This window comes from Papio anubis, chromosome 12 (genome assembly GCF_008728515.1).
Source record: "Papio anubis isolate 15944 chromosome 12, Panubis1.0, whole genome shotgun sequence".
NCBI classification, from domain to species: Eukaryota; Metazoa; Chordata; class Mammalia; order Primates; family Cercopithecidae; genus Papio; species Papio anubis.
Window position 1 is genome coordinate 606966 of NC_044987.1, and position 17701 is coordinate 624666.

A 17701-nucleotide genomic window follows, 5' to 3' on the forward strand; every position below is an offset into this window, starting at 1 on the left:
GGGAAAAACGCTGTTAGGGTTTAACTCAGGCCCTGGCTCCTTGAACGAATTAGCGGAAAAGTCACCCGCAGGAGCCTTGTTTGGCTTCCACTTTTCGGCCCGCCCAGTTCTCTGAGCGTGCGGCGGACGGCGCAGGTGATTGGTTGAGCGAATGGAAACGGCTCGGTGCGGTGATTGGCCGGTGGGAAATTCTGTACGTTGTGATTGGTCCGCAGGAACGACTCGGCGCGCGCGCGGGAGCGAGCTTTGAAAGTTGAGCACGGCGGCGGCGAGCCGGTGGCCTGGGGATCATGGTGGCGCTGCGGGGCCTTGGTAGCGGCCTGCAGCCGTGGTGTCCGCTGGATCTTAGACTCGGTGAGCAGACGCAGCCGCGAGGCCCTGGCAGGGCGGGGGTCCTTTGCGTCCCCGACGACGCCTAAGCCCGGGCCGTGGTGCGGGTGGGGGCGGGGTGGGGGCGCCCGGCTGTCGGCGGTGCCTGGGGTGCCCAGGGCCGTGCCACGCCAGGATTGCGGCCAGCCAGGTTTCCCGTGGGAGTTCAAGCCGGCCAGGCCACCCTTAGAATAAGCGAATGTTGGCCAATCTCTTCTAGCGCTTGTGCATCTGTTTTCTCGGCCTTCCCCTTCTTCCTGTGCACCTCTTCGTGCACCTATCTATTCTTACCTATTCAGATGGTTTTAAATTGCAAATCTTTTTCTTCGGCCAGACTTATTTCTTGAACTTCATGTTCATAGGTTCAACTGGATGTCTCACATGCAGACATCATCACACGTCACATGAGTGAAAATGGGATTCCCAAAGCCTGCTAATGGCACTATCCAAGCCACCAACCCAGGAGTCATGGCATTTCTGCTTCCCCTTTCATGCCTGCCACCACTGTCCTGCCTCCGAGGTGTCTCAGGGCCGACCCGCTCCATTCCTGGTGCTACTGCCTTCATCATAGTCAGCCTCGAGCAATTGCAGGAGTATTTTAGCTGCTTTCTGATGTTAACTGTGCCAGCCCATCCCCCACACTTTTGCAGACCGACTTTTGAAAACACAGCTTTGAATGTGTCAAGCCTGTACATCTTTAATGTTTCCCCTTTGTTTCCTAAATAAATGACCAGATCCTTGGCATACTTTATAAGTCTTTGCCATTCTCTCCAGTTTGATTTTTCAAGAGTATAACCTTTGGAGTCAGACACACTGGGATTGCTCCCTTGGCTGTACCCCATAGCATCCATGTATTACCGTGCAAGTTACTTCTCCTTGCTAAACCCCTGTTTTCTGATTTGTCAAATGAGGAGTGCAATATCTACCCCACAGAGGTTTTTGTAAAGATAAATTTTGTACCTGCTACATAATAACTGCTGAATAGATACTAATACCCACGAGCAAACTGTGTTATAACAATTTTGTTCATTTCAAAACACTTTAATTTCTTTCCCTTTGTGCTTTGTTACACTGTGCCTGCTGGGGTGCACTTTTCTGCATTTATTTGCCTGGCAAAACTCTTTCAGGTCCAATTGAAGAATCTTATTCCTCTGCCTCTTCCTCCTCCTCCAGTAATATTCCCTATTAAGCTCTGTAGCGTTTTACATTTTACATATCTATTATTTTAACACTCATCCATTGCAAAAATAATAAACATCATGTATTGACTGCTTTTTATGTGGTTAGCACATTGTTAGGGCCTTTATACACATTATCTTTCACAAAAATCTTGTATTTCCAATGATGAAGGAGAGACTAATTACGTGTAAGTGATCAAGTCAGGATATTTGCCTTGTTCTGACTCAAAATTCAGTGCTCTCTTTTCTATCATAGGCTGCTTTTTTTGGTATCCTAAGTGTGAAATGTTGAGATCTTTGTGGACAAGAACCCTCTAGTATTCATCTTTGTATCCCTAGAAGTGTAAGTGGCTTCCCTAGTATTTTCTCAAAGTGTTTGTTGAGTAAATGAGTGATGTATTTCTTCCTTTTCTTCCATCCTAAGTGAAGTAGAGCAGAAGTTACCTGCATTCGACAACTGAGAAAATAGGTAGTGAGGGATTTGAATAGTGTAAAGATATTGAGGAAAAAAAATCTAACTCAGTGTCTCCTGTACTCTCACTCAGCAATCAACACTGAAGACTTCTGTGACCAAGTGGTAGATAACAGGGCCAGTTACTGCCATCCAAATTAGATTTGATGGTATTTACAGTAGGGAACGATTATAAGCAAAACCAAAAGGAGTGAGATAACTTTTGCTGTGGTCTGTAATGACCTTTAAAACATTATTGGAAATTTAGAAAGATACAATTGTGTTTTTCAGATCTTCTTTCAGGCAGCATATTGCATGTCTTTGGAAGGAATGCTGTGCACAGCCACTTAGGGTACAGAGACTCCCTCCTCCAGGGTCAAGTTCAAGTGACAAAAGGTGATGAGCAGATTGTATTCTAAGGATGGATCTAGTTGAGTGTAAGGCCTTTTATTTTCATTTGCTGAGTGCGTTGTAATGCTCCCATCTCTGTTTTTTCTTTATTTATACCTTGCCCAACTTCTCTAAATCAGCAGTGAGCAAATACTTTTAATGCTAATTTGAAGGAACACCTGATTAATAATTTGAGATGTCCACATTTCCATCTAGTCCTAATTTTAGTTTGGGAAAATAACAATGAAAACACCGAAGAAATATACTTTATTAGAAAAGAATGGGAAGGAGGGGTGGATGGATAGGGGAGGGATACCATTAGGAGAAATAACTAATGTAGATGATGGGTTGGTGGGTACAGCAAACCACCATGGTATGTGTATACCTATGTAACAAACCTGCATGTTGTGGACCTGTATCCAAGAACTTAAAGTATAAGTTAAAAAAAAAAATGTTTATCCAAAAAAAAAAAAAAGAAAAGAATGGGAAGATTTAGAGTTAAGAGAGATTGATAAGGAATCCAGCCAGCATGCCGTCTTAATATCCCTCCTCTTGATGTACATTCTTTCAATTAGTGTATTTTAAAGTCACCAAGGATTTCTGTGAGTCTGAATCTGGCTTGCCTCATCTATTTTAAACTTCCTGGGGAAATTATGTCTGTTTTTTAAATGCTACATTATTGTCCAAGGGCCCAATAAAGTGCTATATATTTTATTTCCACTTATTAACTTGGTTATGATATTTTCACAAAGGAACATCTTGGGCAATCCGATTAACCTCTGTTTCTTCTCTAGATTGAACAAATGGGAAAGCCTGATCACTAAATGTTTTGAACTGTCCTTTCCCAAAACTCTTAAAAGTGTTTCCTCCTTTATATTCTTAGAAGATGATTAGCTTAATAGCCAGTGTCAGTTGTGATTTAAGATTCTCTTAACCTTTTCTGGTTTTCTTTTATTATGCTACACCTATATTATTAAAACAAGTTAAATGTGAACTGTGACTAATAAACTTTTTTCCTCTTGAACATACCTGGAATCTAAAGTGATTAGTTTTTTCACTTGTTACGGAGTACTTACAAATTTCATTGCATTTTCCCCTAGAATGGGTTGACACAGTGTGGGAACTGGATTTCACAGAGACTGAGCCTTTGGATCCCAGCATAGAAGCAGAGATCATAGAGACTGGATTGGATGCATTCACAAAACTCTATGAAAGCCTTTTACCCTTTGCTACTGGAGAACATGGATCTATGGAGGTAAAAAATAAAAACAAACTAGCCAAATTTTGGTGTTAGCAGTAGAAGATGAAAGTCATTATAATCTAAAACTTAGCTTTCTTGGTGTACAATTCACAGGGAGTACAATATGAGTAACATAAAGAATGTGGTTAATTTATTGGAATATCCTAAGAACTTTCCTCCAGAAGGTTCAAGGTACTCGTCTGATTTTTTTTTTAAGACACAACCGTTTTTTACAATAGCAAATTAAAGGAAAAGTATAAGGCCAGGTGTGGTAACTCACGTCTAATCGCAGCACTTTGAGGGGCTGAGGCTGGCCAATTGCTTGAGCTCAGGTTGAGAGTAGCCTGGGCAACATGGCAAAACCCCATCTCAGAAGAAAAAAAAAGGAAAAATATAAAGGCAAAAACAAGAAAACTAGACCAAGGAAAATGCAAATAACAATTCAGACATGCCCTTAACCTTAACTTTAAGAAAATCTGCGGCCAGGCACAGTGGCTCACACCTGTAATCTCAACACTTTGGGAGGCCGAGGCAGGTGGATCACGAGGTCAGGAATTCAAGACCAGCCTAACCAAGATGGTGAAACCCCGTCTCTACTAAAAATACAAAAATTAGCCGGTAGTGGTGGCGTGCGTCTGTAATCCCAGCTACTTGGGAGGCTGAGGCAGAGGTTGCAGTGAGCCAAGATCACACCACTGCACTCCAGCCTGGACGCCAGAGCGAGACTCTGTCTCAAAAAAAAAGAAAATCTGGTATTACTAAACTGAGGAATGACTAGTTGAATTAACAGATTTGTCCAAAAAGTTCCTGTAAATACTCAGTTATATCCAGTACATAGAAATATAAATTATTATTTAAGTTGTTAGTTTTCAAAAAAACCAAAGGGTTGGGAAACAGAACAAAAGCTAATTGGATATTAACATCTCTGAAACATTTAAATGAACAAAAAGAATTTCACTTCCAAGTTTCACATCACAAAATTAAATCATCTAATTAAACATCCCTTCAGCATAATGCTAAGCACTGCCTTAAGTACCTGAGTTGACAGTAGGGATTAAGAAACAATCTCCCTAGGTTGAAGTCCCCCCCAGGGACCTCAGGGAGGAAGAGTGGACATTTGAACACTAACCAAATTAGGTCCAGCAGCCACATGCAGCTGCAGGGGGTGGAGAGTGCAGTGCCACTGGGCATTTGGGCGCCTGGAAATATTCTACGAACCACACTGTGAAAAATGCTCCAAGAGAGGTGCAGATTTGTTGCATAGGGTGTGAAAAAGGGAGCATGGTAGAGTTGGGAAGGTTCCAGAAAGAAAGTGGCCAGCAGTGAATCTTCACAGATGACTAGCAGAAGCTTGGGTTGTAAGGCAGTCCTAGTGAAGGAGCCACCCAATGGGAACATGCAGGAATTGTCAAGAGGCATACAAAAAAAAGTGTGTGGTGGGATGGGACAGTAAGGTAGAGTAAGGGTAGGTCATGGGTAGCTTTACATGAGGTTCGGCAGTGGAGTTTGAACATATTTGGTAGAGTGTGTATGAGGTTTTGTTCTAAGCTTCCTGCGTGGATTAACTCATTTAATCCTCACAAGCAGCCCTGTGTGAAAGAGGTTACAGTGAGCAATAGATAGGTAACATGAATAGATCTGTTTTAAGCAGATGTTCTTGACAGTAGGTGGACTGAAGTGGGAAAAAATTGTGCGCAGGGAGAGCCCTTGGGAGACTGTATTGGTGATGCAGGTGTTAGTAGTAGTAATGGCATGGTCCAGAGTTACGATTTTGGGAACTGGAAGGGAAGACTAAAAACTAGGGACATTTTGGAGGTAGAATTAATAGGGCCTTGTGAACTAGGAAGCCTTTGTGAGATATCTTAAAGACATGGTGTGAAGTGCTAAACTGACTGGGCATAGGGAGTTACAAAAAGAAAGAAGTCAGTGATCCCCAGGGTTTCAAAACTAGGAAGATGATGACTCTGTTAACCAAGGTGGGGAATGAGGGAAAAAGAGCAAGGTCAGATGGAGAAACAGTTCTGTTTAGACTTCTGAACTTGAGATTCTGTGAGGAGATCCTTGGGAAGTTAAACAGGTAGTAGAAATGTGAGACCAGGAGAGAGAGGAGAATTCTTTAATGGAGGTATGGGTTGAAGCACAGTGATGCATGAGATAACCGAGGGGGAGCAGAAGCCAGGACAGAAATGGAGAGCTGATTGGAAGGGGTCTGCGGAGGAGCAGTCAAGTGTAAGGAGTGCAGGGCCACTGACGCCCAGACTAGAGACAGCAGCCGTGGGATCACATGGGGCCAAGGTGACCCCATACACAGAGCTCTGGCAAGCAGAGGGTTTAGGGTCGTGAATCAGCCTGGTGGAATGAGGACGTGAAGGCAGGAGATGATTTCTTTTTTCCTTTTTTTTTTTTTGAAACCAGGGTCTTGCTGTGTTACCCAGGCTGGAATGCAGTGGCACAGTTACAGCTTACTGCAGCCTCAACTTACTGGGCTCAAACGAGCCTCCCACCTCACCCTCCTGAGTAGCTGGGACTACAGGTGTGTGCCACCATGCCCAGCTAATTTTTTATTTTTTGTGGAGACAAGATCTTTCTTTGTTGCCCTGTCTGGTCTCAAACTCCTGGGCTCAAGCAATCCTCCTGCCCTGGCCTCTCAAAGTGCTGGGATTACAGGCATGAGCCATTGTGCCCTGTGGAGATGATTTCTCCCACAGGTTTTTTAGTTAAGGAAAAGAGAGTGCTCTGCTCACTTGAATTTTGTGGGCCTTTTTTTGTTATGGTACTCAAGGATAAACCATATTTAGTTCCTATGTTTAGGTTATTAAAATAACCCATTTCTTCTTCATGTGTTTAGTAGGAGAAAACATGGAATGATGATAGAATTAGTAAAATTGTAGTTTCTTTCCTAGGGTGTATCTCCTTTACCTGGGCTATTTCCGAGATCTCTTTCATTTCCTGCTCCCATTGCCTGCAATCTGCGGAACATTTAAATTTAAATAAAAGGCTCTGATTTCCTCAGTGATTATTGGTAAACGGATTTGAGTTCCTTTTAATATAGAGGGATTAACTTTTCTGAATAATCACTAATATATGGTGTCCCAAAAGTGTTAGTGTAGTTTTAAACTGTAATTTCTGAAGTTTATATGCTACAAACTTAACCAAAAATTCTTTTGAAAGTTTAATTATTTAAATATGTTATATACATATTTATCTTTGTAATTTTTGATAATATATTTTTAATTTTGATATTTTGTTTCAGTCCCTTTGAAGATGGTAAACATTTAGCAGTAGGAACCAGGCTAGTCTATTCCTCTTTTTGTAAGGCACCAAGAACTTACAAAAATCAAATAATTGATGTTTCCATTTCTCTGATGACTGGCTTTTGTGATTTGCCCTCTCCCCACAGAGTGTCTGGACCTTCTTCATTGAGAACAATGTTTCCCATAGTACACTGGTGGCATTGTTCTATCATTTTGTTCAAATAGTTCATAAGACAAATGTCAGTGTACAGTATCGAGAATATGGCCTTCACGCTGCTGGGCTTTACTTTTTGCTGCTAGAAGTACCAGGTATGTAGACCTGATATGATAGGATAAATCTTCTGTCACTTTTTTCTTTCTACATTTTTCAATTCTTATACTTTGTTTCTTGTTTCTTCACTTATAAACGGGGCAGTGCTAACCCATGGCAGAGAGTTGTTCTGAGGAGCAAGTCTGTAAAGTACATGGCATGTTGTAGGTCTTTGAAAACCTTCCCTTTTTTTTTTCAAATCCAAAATTATGCTATCTATAAACGAATAAAAATAATCTGAGGAGGACCGCGAGAGCTCCACGCCCGCCCTCCGCCGTTGCCCTCTGCCATTGCCGTCTGAGGAGCACCGCGAGAGCTCCGCGCCCGCCCCCCCACCCATCGCTGTCTGAGGAGGACCCCGAGAGCTCCACGGCCGCCCCCCGCCATCGCCGTCTGAGGAGCACCGCGAGGGCTCTGCCCCCGCCCCCGCCATCGCTGTCTGAGGAGCACCGCGAGAGCTCCGCGCCCGCCCCCGCCCATCGCCGTCTGAGGAGCACCGCGAGAGCTCCGCGGTCTCCCCCCGCCATCGCCGTCTGAGGAGCACCGCGAGAGCTCCGCGCCCGCCCTCTGCCATCGCCGTCTACAGTTCTGATACTGCCCTTTCTCCTCATGATTCCTTGTCTAGACTGAGAAATACTGCTGTGAGGAGTCATTGTTTTTACCTCTCCGATGTTGATGTTGAAAAATAGGTTAAAACCATTCTAATCAAGAAAGCAGGAAAGCAGCTAGTAATACGTGAAGGAGGGCACTGACCAGGAGTCTGTGTTCGAGCACTGTTTTACTTTATTGTCAGAGCACTGAGGAGGCCTTTCCTCCTGTGACGGTGAAATCCATTCTCTTCCCTACTCCAAACCCAAGGTGAGAGAGAGTGGAAGGTAGAGATTGAGTTCAGTAACCCAGAGTTCATATGGAAAAGAAAATGACAAGATCACTCACCTTGCTGCTTCTCTTTGTTTATATTAGCATTTGTAATTAATGCTCAGGGTGTATTCCATATGATCTGGGAATGGGCAAAAAGGTATTATATTTAAAGCCTTGAACATTGGTTTGTGTTATTGTTAATGCTCCCATAATGACTTTGGAAATGAGTAAGTTCCTAAAGGATTTTGTTGCTAAGCAGTGTCTCAGTTGTAACCAGACCCTTTCTCAAAAAAGTAGTGGTTTTAGAAACCCATTTCACTGTCATCTTGCCAGATGCAGTTTCTTCTGATTAAGGTTGAGATTTATGCCAGAGCAAAGAGGTGGCTGTTACTAATTGTGTGGGCCACTTGCAGCTTTCCAGCAAGCCGTATTCTTGCAGTTCTGTTTTTAAATGTTTTGGGTTCATGATTGAGATACTGTCAATACTTAATATTCGATCACAGTATCTTCTTCTTTTTCAAGATCATTTTGGTTGTTCTGCCTCCCTTGCATTTCCATGTGAATTTTAGGATCTGCATGTGAATTTTTGCAACAACAAAAAAGCCAGCTGCGGTTTTGACAGGGATTGCATTGAAACTGTAGATGAGTTTGTGAAGTATTACCAATTTAACAACGTTAGGTCTTCTAATCACTGGCTGTAGGATGTCTTTCCATTTATTGTCGATCTTCTTTAATTTGTTTCAATAATGCGCTGTAATTTTCGGGGCGCAACTCTTGCATCTCCTCTTTAAAATTTATTCTTAAGTATTATTTTCAGTGCTAATGTAAATGAAATTGTTCCCTTAATTTTATTTTGGATTGTTTTATTAGTAGTGTATAGAAGCAAAATTGATTTTGATTATCTTGTATCCTAGAACCTTGCGAAACTCATCTGTTGGTTCCAACAGGGTTTTCTTTGTGTAAGATCACGTCATCCGTGAATAGACACAGGTTTACTTCTTTCTTTCTAGTCTGGGTTCTTTCTATTTATTTTTCTTACTTATTTGCCCTGGCTAGAACCGCCAGTACAATGTTGAATAGAAGGGGAGCGTGGGGATCCTTGTCTATTCCTGATCTTAAGGGGAAAGCATCCAGTCTTGCCTTTAGATATGATGTTATCTGTGGGTTTCTCAGGATGGCCTTTGTTAAGTTGTTATTCCTGTTTTACTGAGTGTTTCATTATGAAAGGCTGTTGGATTTTGTCATTTGCTTTTCTGCACTTGTGAAGTGATCATGTGGTTTTTGTTTCTTATTCTAATATAGTATATTACATTGATTGATTTTCACATATTAAACCAATTTTGTATGACCTTGGTCACGGTGTTTATATGTTGTCAGAGTGTTTGCTAATATTTTGTTGAAGGTTTTTCTGTCTGTATTCATAAGGGATATTCTTTTTTTGATATATTTTTGTCTGGTTTGGGAATTGGTATCTTGGTAATACCATTCTCATAGAATAAGTTACATAGTATTCTCTTCTCTTCTGTATTTTGGCAGATTTTGAGTTTTCTTTTTTCCTCAGATGTTTGGTAGAACCCACTAGTGAAGTCATCTGGGCCTGGAGTTTTTTGAAAGAGGTTTATGTTTGTCGAATTTCTGGTGATCTCCTCTCATCCCTGATGTTGGTGATTTGTGTTTCATTTTTTCTTGATCAATCTAGATCGAGATTTATTCATTTTACTGTTCACTTTGGAGAACCCCCTTTTGATGTCATTAATTGATTTCTGTTGTTTGTCCCTTTCTTGTTTCATTGGTTTCTGGTCTTATGGCTATGATTTCCTTTCTTGTTTGGGTTTAATTTGCTCTTACTCTGACTTTTTAAGGTAGATGCTTAGATCTTTGTTCTCACGTATATTTCTTTGTTTCTCATACAAGCATTTCATACTATAAATGTCCCTCCAAGTACAGCTTCATCTGCATCCCACAAATTTTGATGATGTGTTTTTACTGCTGTGCAGGTCAAAATGATTTTGTAATTTTTCTTGTCATTTCTTACATCTCTGAGTTGTTTAGTAAATTGAGTTTATTTTCCAAATATTTGAACTTTACTGAAATCTTACTGTAATTGATTTTTAATTGGTGGGATCAGAGAATATTATATGATTATGATACTTTTAAATTATTTATTTGTGCCTTTTTTTTTTAATGGACCTAGAGTCTAATTTGGTGAATCTTCTATTTGCACTTTTAGCAGAATGCATACCTTGCCTTTGTTGGATCTAGTATTCTGTAAATGTCAGTTAGGTCTAGTATTCTGTAAATGTCAGTTGGTTGCAAGTGTTATTCAAGGGTTATATATGCTTCCTGATGTTCTGCTTATTTGTTCTATCTGTTATTGAGAGAGGAATGTTGGAATCTCTAAGAATAATTATCAGTTTATCTATTTCTCCTCTCAATTCTTTTAACTTAAGATATTGTGAAAGTCTGACAGATATGGATGTATTTATGATTGTCATGTCTTCCTGGTAGATTGGTCCTTTTAGTATTATGTTATATCCTTGTTTGTCTGGTTGTATTCCTTGTCTTGAAGTCTACTTTGTCTAATATTAAGATAGCCACTATAGTTATATTAAGATTTATCCTTGGTTGGTACATCATTTCTCATGCTTTTATTTGTAACCTATCCATATGTTTATATTTAAAGGTTTTCTTGTAGACTGCCTGTCATGTGGTCATGGTTTTTCTTTTTCTTTCTTTCATTTTTTTTTTTTTTTTTAAGAGAGACGGGGCCACACACGGTGGCTCACACCTGTAATCCCACACTTTGGGAGGCCGAGGCGGGCGGATCACTTGAGGTCAGGCAGGCATTTAAGACCAGCCTGGCCAACATGGTGAAATCCCAGCTCATTTGGTCATGCTTCTTTCTGACAATGTTTGCTTTTATATCAGAATGTTTAAATTGTTTAGCTGATTACATTTAGAGTAATTATCAATATAGTTGGGTGTCTGCCATTTTTCTATTTATTTTCTATTTTTTAAAAAAGGTTTTTTGCTCAATTTTTTCCTCTTCCTGCCTAGTTTTGGATTTTAGTATCCCTTGTCTCTTTTTGGTGTATTAGCTATACTCTTTGGCATGTGTGCGTATGTTTTGTGTGCTTGCTTTGTGTATGCAGTAGGCACTTCTCACAGTTTATCTTCAGATAATATTCTCCCAATTTATATATGATGTAAGAACAACCTTAAAACAGTGTATTTTCCTAGGTTGGGCGAGGTGGCTCATGCCTGTAATCCCAGCACTTTGGGAGGCTGCTGTGGGCAGATTGCTTGATGTCAGGAGTTCTAGACCAATCTGGCCGACGTGGTGAAACCCATCTCTACAAAAAAAGAGAAAAAAAAAAATACAACAATTAGCCCAATGTGGTAACACGTGTTACTTAGGAGGCTGAGGCAGGAGAACCGCTTGAACCTGGGAGGTAGAGGTTGCAGTGAGCTGAGATCCACACCACTGCACGCCAGCCTGGGCAATAGAGCGAGACTCCATCTCACACACACACACACACACACACAGTGGTTGCAGTGAGCTGAGATCCACACCACTGCACTGCAGCCTGGGCAGCAGAGCGAGACTCCATCTCTCACACACACACACACACACACACACACACACACCAACAACCAAAACAAAGCATATTTTCCTTTCTCCTCTCCTGTTCTTTGTGTGTTATTTTTTCTACATGTTATAAAGCGTACATTTCATTAATACTTCTTTAACTGTCTTTTATGGAATTTTTTAAAAACAAGATAAACAGCTTTTATATTTGAAAGATTAATCTCATATAATTTTCCTTCAGCCTGAAGAACTGTTTATTTTTAAACATTTCTTTTAGTGCAGGTCTGCAAGCCATAAACCCTATCAGATTTCGATTGTATTTATTTCACCTTCAAGAATCTTTTTGCTGAATATAAAATTCTGAGTTAACTTTGTTTTGCTTTTTGGTTGGATTATCTATGCTTTGTTGTGATTTCCTCTGTGCTTATTGCGATTGAGTTCATTGAGTTTCTTGGATCTGTGGACTTAATAGTTTCAACAAACTTGGAAATTTTTCAATGACTCTTTCTTCAAATGTCTTCCTTCCCCTTTTTTGGGACTTCAGTGACTCCTGTGTTAGACTGCATGATGTTCTCCCGTGGGTCACTGAGTCTTTATTAGCTTTTTGGTTTCTATGCTCCTGCTGTATCTTCAAGTTCACTTATCTTTGTTTCAGTAATAACCAAGCCACTATTAAGCTCATCTAGTGAATGTTTCTTTTTCAGATCAAGAAACTTCTGTTTGCTTCTTTAAATTTTTTTTTTTTTTTTCATTTCTCTCCTCATGATAATGTTTTAATTCTTGAGCTGCTTTAAGGTTGTTATCAGCTGGTTTCATTATCTCTGTCATTTCCTGGGCTGCTTTTATTGACTGATTTTTCCTATGGGGCACATTTTCCTGCTTCTTAGCATTCCCTGTAATTTTTTTTACCAGATGCTGAACATTTGTTGTTTTTTTACCCCCTGTATTTTTTGTAAAGACAGGATTTTGCTGTGTTGCCCAGACTGGTCTCAAACTCCTGGGCTCAAGTGATCCACCCACCTCAGCCTCCCAAAGTGTTGGGGTTACAGGCGTGAGCCACTGCCCTCAGCCAGGATGTTGGGCATTTGGAATGTTGTTGAGTGTCTGGATTTTGTTGTTTTCCTTTAAATACTATTGAAGTATGTTTTGATAGGCAGCTATTGGTGGATTAACTTGATCCTTTTGAGGCTTGTTTTAAAGCTTTATTAGGGCAGATATAAAGTAGCCTTTACACTACATCTGGTTTAGCCCTACTGTTAAGGTGTGTTTGTTCTGAGGTCTCTACTGAATGCTCTAGGTGCTTAACAAGGTCACTCCACTCTGGCTGGCCACAACTCAATGTATCTGAGCCTTGTGTGAGTTGTGAAAATAATTCATCTTCCTGCTCTCTGGAAATACTTCTTTGCTGTCTGTCTTAGAATTTTACCCTGTGCATGCATAGCTTATGTTCAATCCTGGGCAGATTCTTAGAACTCTTTTTCTGTGTAGGTTCTTCTGTTCTATAAATTCCATCTACCCTGTGTTTCTGACTCTGCTTTTTCAACATAGTAAGACGATTATAATTTGTGTGGATTTACCATTTATCTGCTGTTGTCCGGAAATTGCCTCTGGATACAATACTGGGGCAACTTTAGGGTTTACCTCTTTGTTTCCCTTTTTTCAGAGATTGCCCTTCTTATGCTGCCTGGTGCCCAGTGTCTTAAAATGGTTATTTTATAAATTGTTGCCCAGTTTTCTAGTTGTTAACAAGTGTAAAGCCAATTACTCTGTCCTGACCAGATGTGGAAATCTTCTTATGTATCTCTGATGCAGCGCTGTTGCTCCTCTACTAAGGCTGACGTTGGAAATGGTACTCTTGCTACAGGTTCATTGTTATTCACAGTCATGAAAAGCCTGTGTTTTGCTTTGTAACTTTTCGTCTGTTGTTGTAGACATTTCAAGACAATTAAATCTAACCTGCTTACTCTTTATTCCTTATGAATAGGCAGTGTAGCCAATCAAGTATTCCACCCAGTGATGTTTGACAAATGCATTCAGACTCTAAAGAAGAGCTGGCCTCAGGAATCTAACTTGAATCGGAAAAGAAAGAAAGAACAGCCTAGGAGCTCTCAGGCTAATTCCGGCAGGCATAGAAAAAGGGGAAAGCCACCCAGGAAAGAAGATATTGAGGTAAGAAGTAAGTTGAGTAATAAAACATATATACCAACACACGATTTGGCTTATTTAAGGATTGACTTTATACTAAATATGGTTTCAGGCATCATGGTAATAGGCAAACGGTCCTAAACCATCATAAGCTATCCAATACTACTTTGTCTCTTGGGATTCATATAATTTTTCTTTCTTTCTTTCTTTCTTTTTTTTTTCTTTATCTTTTTGAGACAGAGTCTTGCTGTGTCACCCAGGTTGGAGTGCAGTGGTGCAGTCTCAGCTCACTGCAACCTCCGCTTCACGGGTTCAAGTGATTCTCCTGCTGCAGCCTCCCAAGTAGCTAGGGCTACAGGCGTGTGCCACCACACCCAGCCAATTTTTGCTTTTTTTTTTTTTTTTTTTTTGAGAGATGGGGTTTTACCATGTTGGCCAGGCTGGTCTCAAACTCCTGGCCTCAAGTGATCTGCTCACCTTGGCCTCCCGCTGGGGTTACAGGCATGAGCCACAACACCCAGCCTGATTCCATATTCTTATGCGACACTGTAGGATGATGGAAGTTCATAGACAGCAGAAATTCTGAAAAATAGGATTCCTCATTGACACAAAACTAGAAACTACTGTAGCGGTCATCTAGTCCAGTGATTTACTGTTGTGGCCAAGGAGACCTAGGACAGTCACGCCACCTGGTCAAAGTCATGTCACCTCAACGTCAGCTCCTGCCTGGAGTTTATCTGGACTTGGTTTGGGTAAATTGAAAACCATGCGACAAAGTGTTTGGCATTTATTACAGTCACCTGTATATTTCTTCATCATCTAGATGGATGAAATTATAGAAGAACAAGAAGATGAGAACATTTGTTTTTCTGCCCAGGACCTTTCTCAAATTCGAAGTGCCATCTTTCACCTTTTAAAGAATTTTTTAAGGCTTCTGCCAAAGTTTTCCTTGAAAGAAAAGCCACAATGTGTACAGAATTGTATAGAGGTAAGTGAAAATTCCAGGAACCTTAGGGCAACTTCAAAGGATATAGACTATGGCTAATAATGAGCAGAAAAAATCAGGCCTTTTCTTCATATCTGTTTTCTAGGTCTTTGTTTCATTAACTAATTTTGAGCCAGTTCGTCATGAATATCATGTTACACAAGCCAGGTGAGCCATTAAATCTTCCAGTGCTACAATTTAAGTATAGTATACTAATTTTTGCTCCAGCAGAAATGGAAATGCCATTTTATCCTAATTGGCACACAGGTAGAATTTATTCATTTAAACATGGCTTGTAGGACTAAGACATATTCCAAGTAAAATCATTTCCATTAACTAAGATTTTGTCTTTTTTCTTTAGAGACCTTAACCGAGCAAAATACATACCAGAACTGGCTTATCATGGGTTGTATTTGCTGTGCTCTCCCATTCATGGAGAAGGAGATAAGGTAAAGGAGATGAGAACCTAATTTGGTTACTAGTTGAATCGAAGGCACACCAGTCATATGATGGAAATATATTAAAAGCGTTTGATATAATGCCATTTCAATTTACTAGCTCTTTTTCATGACATATTATTTGCATAATAAAAAGTATCACTATTTCTATTTGCTCTCTGTTCTTTATTGCCAAGTTTATATCAGAATACTTGGTGGCTGCAGCAAATTATTGTTAGGCTCCAGTTAGAAAAAATGGTTCTGCTGTGAATAAAATTGGAGGAACAGATAAGCTACTGAACAGTTACTTCTATAGGAATATTTCCCAAATCATTTTGAAAAGTGGAATAGTCAGAATTTTCCAGTTTCCCTTGGCAATTCATGTGTGCTTCAGTATTTCTATTAGTAGTTGTATTATTTTTGTGGATATTCTACAGAAATTTTGTAGGTTGTCATCCCTGGTTAGCATTGATAACTGGGTTTTGCCCCAAGTTACCTCAATATTATCACTACTGTAAACTTTGGAGTTAGAGTTAGTTGTGCATTATGGTGTTACTAAACTTAGACGTCTTAAATAAAACAATAAGATTTTGCAAAAAATGTGGTAGACCAAGGTCAGGTGGCTTTTGGTATCTGTGACACAGTTAACTTGCAGAGGCGGTAACGTGGTTCAGAAGATGTTTTGGGGGAGACTTGGGCCTCTGCACGTCTGTGTTTGAATTCTGACTCCACCACTTACTAGCTGGGGGTCCTGGAATGAGTCGTTCAACCTTGCTAAAGTGTCAGATTTCACTTGTGGACAAAAAGTACCAAAGTCTTACCTTCCTTATAGATTTGTCACAGAATTAAATGAAGTTGAGCATGTCACATGCCGAGCACAATGCCTGCTGTTTAGAAACATTTGGTATTTTATAAGTTTTATATCTTTATCACTTCTGTGTGCTTGAAATATGAATGTGGTAACATTTGTAGTAATGTTTTTAATTCCCATGCCCTTTTAAATATTTTAAACAATAAAATGGATGGGAAAATTTATCCCTTTAGGTCTACCGTGTCTCTAAAGATGGTGTTTTTTGTTGTTGTTGTTGTTTTGGGACGTAGTCTCGCTCTGTCGCCAGGCTGGAGTGCAGTGGCACAGCCTCGGCTCACTGCAGCCTCTGCCTCCCCGGTGCGCACCACCACGCCCAGCTAATTTTTGTGTTTTTAGAGACGGGGTTTCACCATGTTGGCCAGGATGGTCTTGATCTCTTGACCTCGTGATCCACCCACCTCAGTTTCCCAAAGTGCTGGAATTACAGGCATGAGCCACCGTGCCCGGCCAGTATTTGTTTTTTAATTGTGAAAGTATTGACTTGATGTCAGGCAGTCTTGGTTTTAGCCTTATCTTTAATTATTTGATCTTGGACAGCTCACCTTTGGAGCTTTTTTAAAATATCTGTGTAGTGGAAATTATACATGTCCTGCTTACCTCATGGAATTGTTGTAAGGTTTAAAATTAAATGTATATTTCATATATATATATATATATAGTAAAATCTAGCTATGTAGGTGAAAGTGCTTAATGCAATACCTACCACTTACTTGGTTTTCAGTAAATGTTTTATTTATTGGATGAATAAATTAATTAGTGACTGTGTTATTTGAGATGATATGTTGGAAAGTGCTTTGTAAACTGGAGGCAAAAAGCAGCTGTAAAGTATCATTCTTTTCCCTTTTAAATAGAGGAACATTAGTAGCATTCTTTGCCATTTGTAAATGACAGTTAATTCCCTATTTGTCCTAAATTCTGGGTTATGATATGCAGTGGGTGGGGAGAGAGACTAGGTATTGTTTTTATCAGGCGTATTATCTGTCAGCCATTCTTTCACACTGTTTACATTGTGCATTTATTGTATACCTGCTCATTGTTTAAGAAATATATCCCCAGTGTTCAGCCAGTAATTATGCCAACCTGACCTACCTTCAGATGGCTTGAAATGGTTTACTACAGTCTGCATCACTATGTTTGGGACCCTTGTGTTCTCTATCCGATCTTAAATTGAATTTTCTTTTCTGTTCTAGGTTATCAGTTGTGTTTTCCATCAAATGCTCAGTGTAATATTAATGTTAGAAGTTGGTGAAGGATCCCATCGTGCCCCCCTTGCTATTACCTCCCAAGTCATCAATTGTAGAAACCAGGCGGTCCAGTTTATCAGGTGAAGCACACAAATTGTGAATTTTTGCCCTGTCAGTCTCCCTCAGTACTCTGGGCCCTGCACTGAGATTTCTGATACATGTAGAGTTAAAATTTCCGGCCTGATGGTGGTTTTGGGGGTAAAAACCAAGCACTTCGTAGCTAATGTGCTTTATGTGTCTGGGTCTCTGTTAGTAGGCTCCTAGCTGGGACATTGTTAAAGAGATAGGAATCTTCAGAGCACCGGCCGGAGCCAGCCTCCAGCTTGTTTGCACTCAATCTGTGGGTCAGCTTCAGAGAGAGGATAGTGGCCTCTCCT

General features: G+C 40.3%; 1 protein-coding gene across 5 annotated transcripts in view; it reads left to right on the forward strand.

Moving 5' to 3' along the window:
- NCAPD3 (non-SMC condensin II complex subunit D3) overlaps positions 1–17701 on the forward strand; it is a 71706-nt gene that overhangs the window by 971 nt on the left and 53034 nt on the right. For 2 of the 5 annotated variants that reach the window (XM_017949139.3, XM_021926769.2), the window contains exons 2-10: positions 216–354; positions 2290–2394; positions 3489–3643; positions 7029–7191; positions 13627–13811; positions 14611–14775; positions 14879–14940; positions 15134–15221; positions 17271–17404. In XM_017949139.3, the coding sequence (XP_017804628.1) occupies positions 291–354; positions 2290–2394; positions 3489–3643; positions 7029–7191; positions 13627–13811; positions 14611–14775; positions 14879–14940; positions 15134–15221; positions 17271–17404 (1121 nt within the window). In that variant the 5' untranslated portion in view covers positions 216–290. Of the gene's footprint in view, positions 1–215; positions 355–2289; positions 2436–3488; positions 3644–7028; positions 7192–13626; positions 13812–14610; positions 14776–14878; positions 14941–15133; positions 15222–17270; positions 17405–17701 lie in introns of those variants that run through there. The other 3 variants (XM_031652796.1, XM_009187703.3, XM_009187704.3) reach the window with 2 other exon arrangements.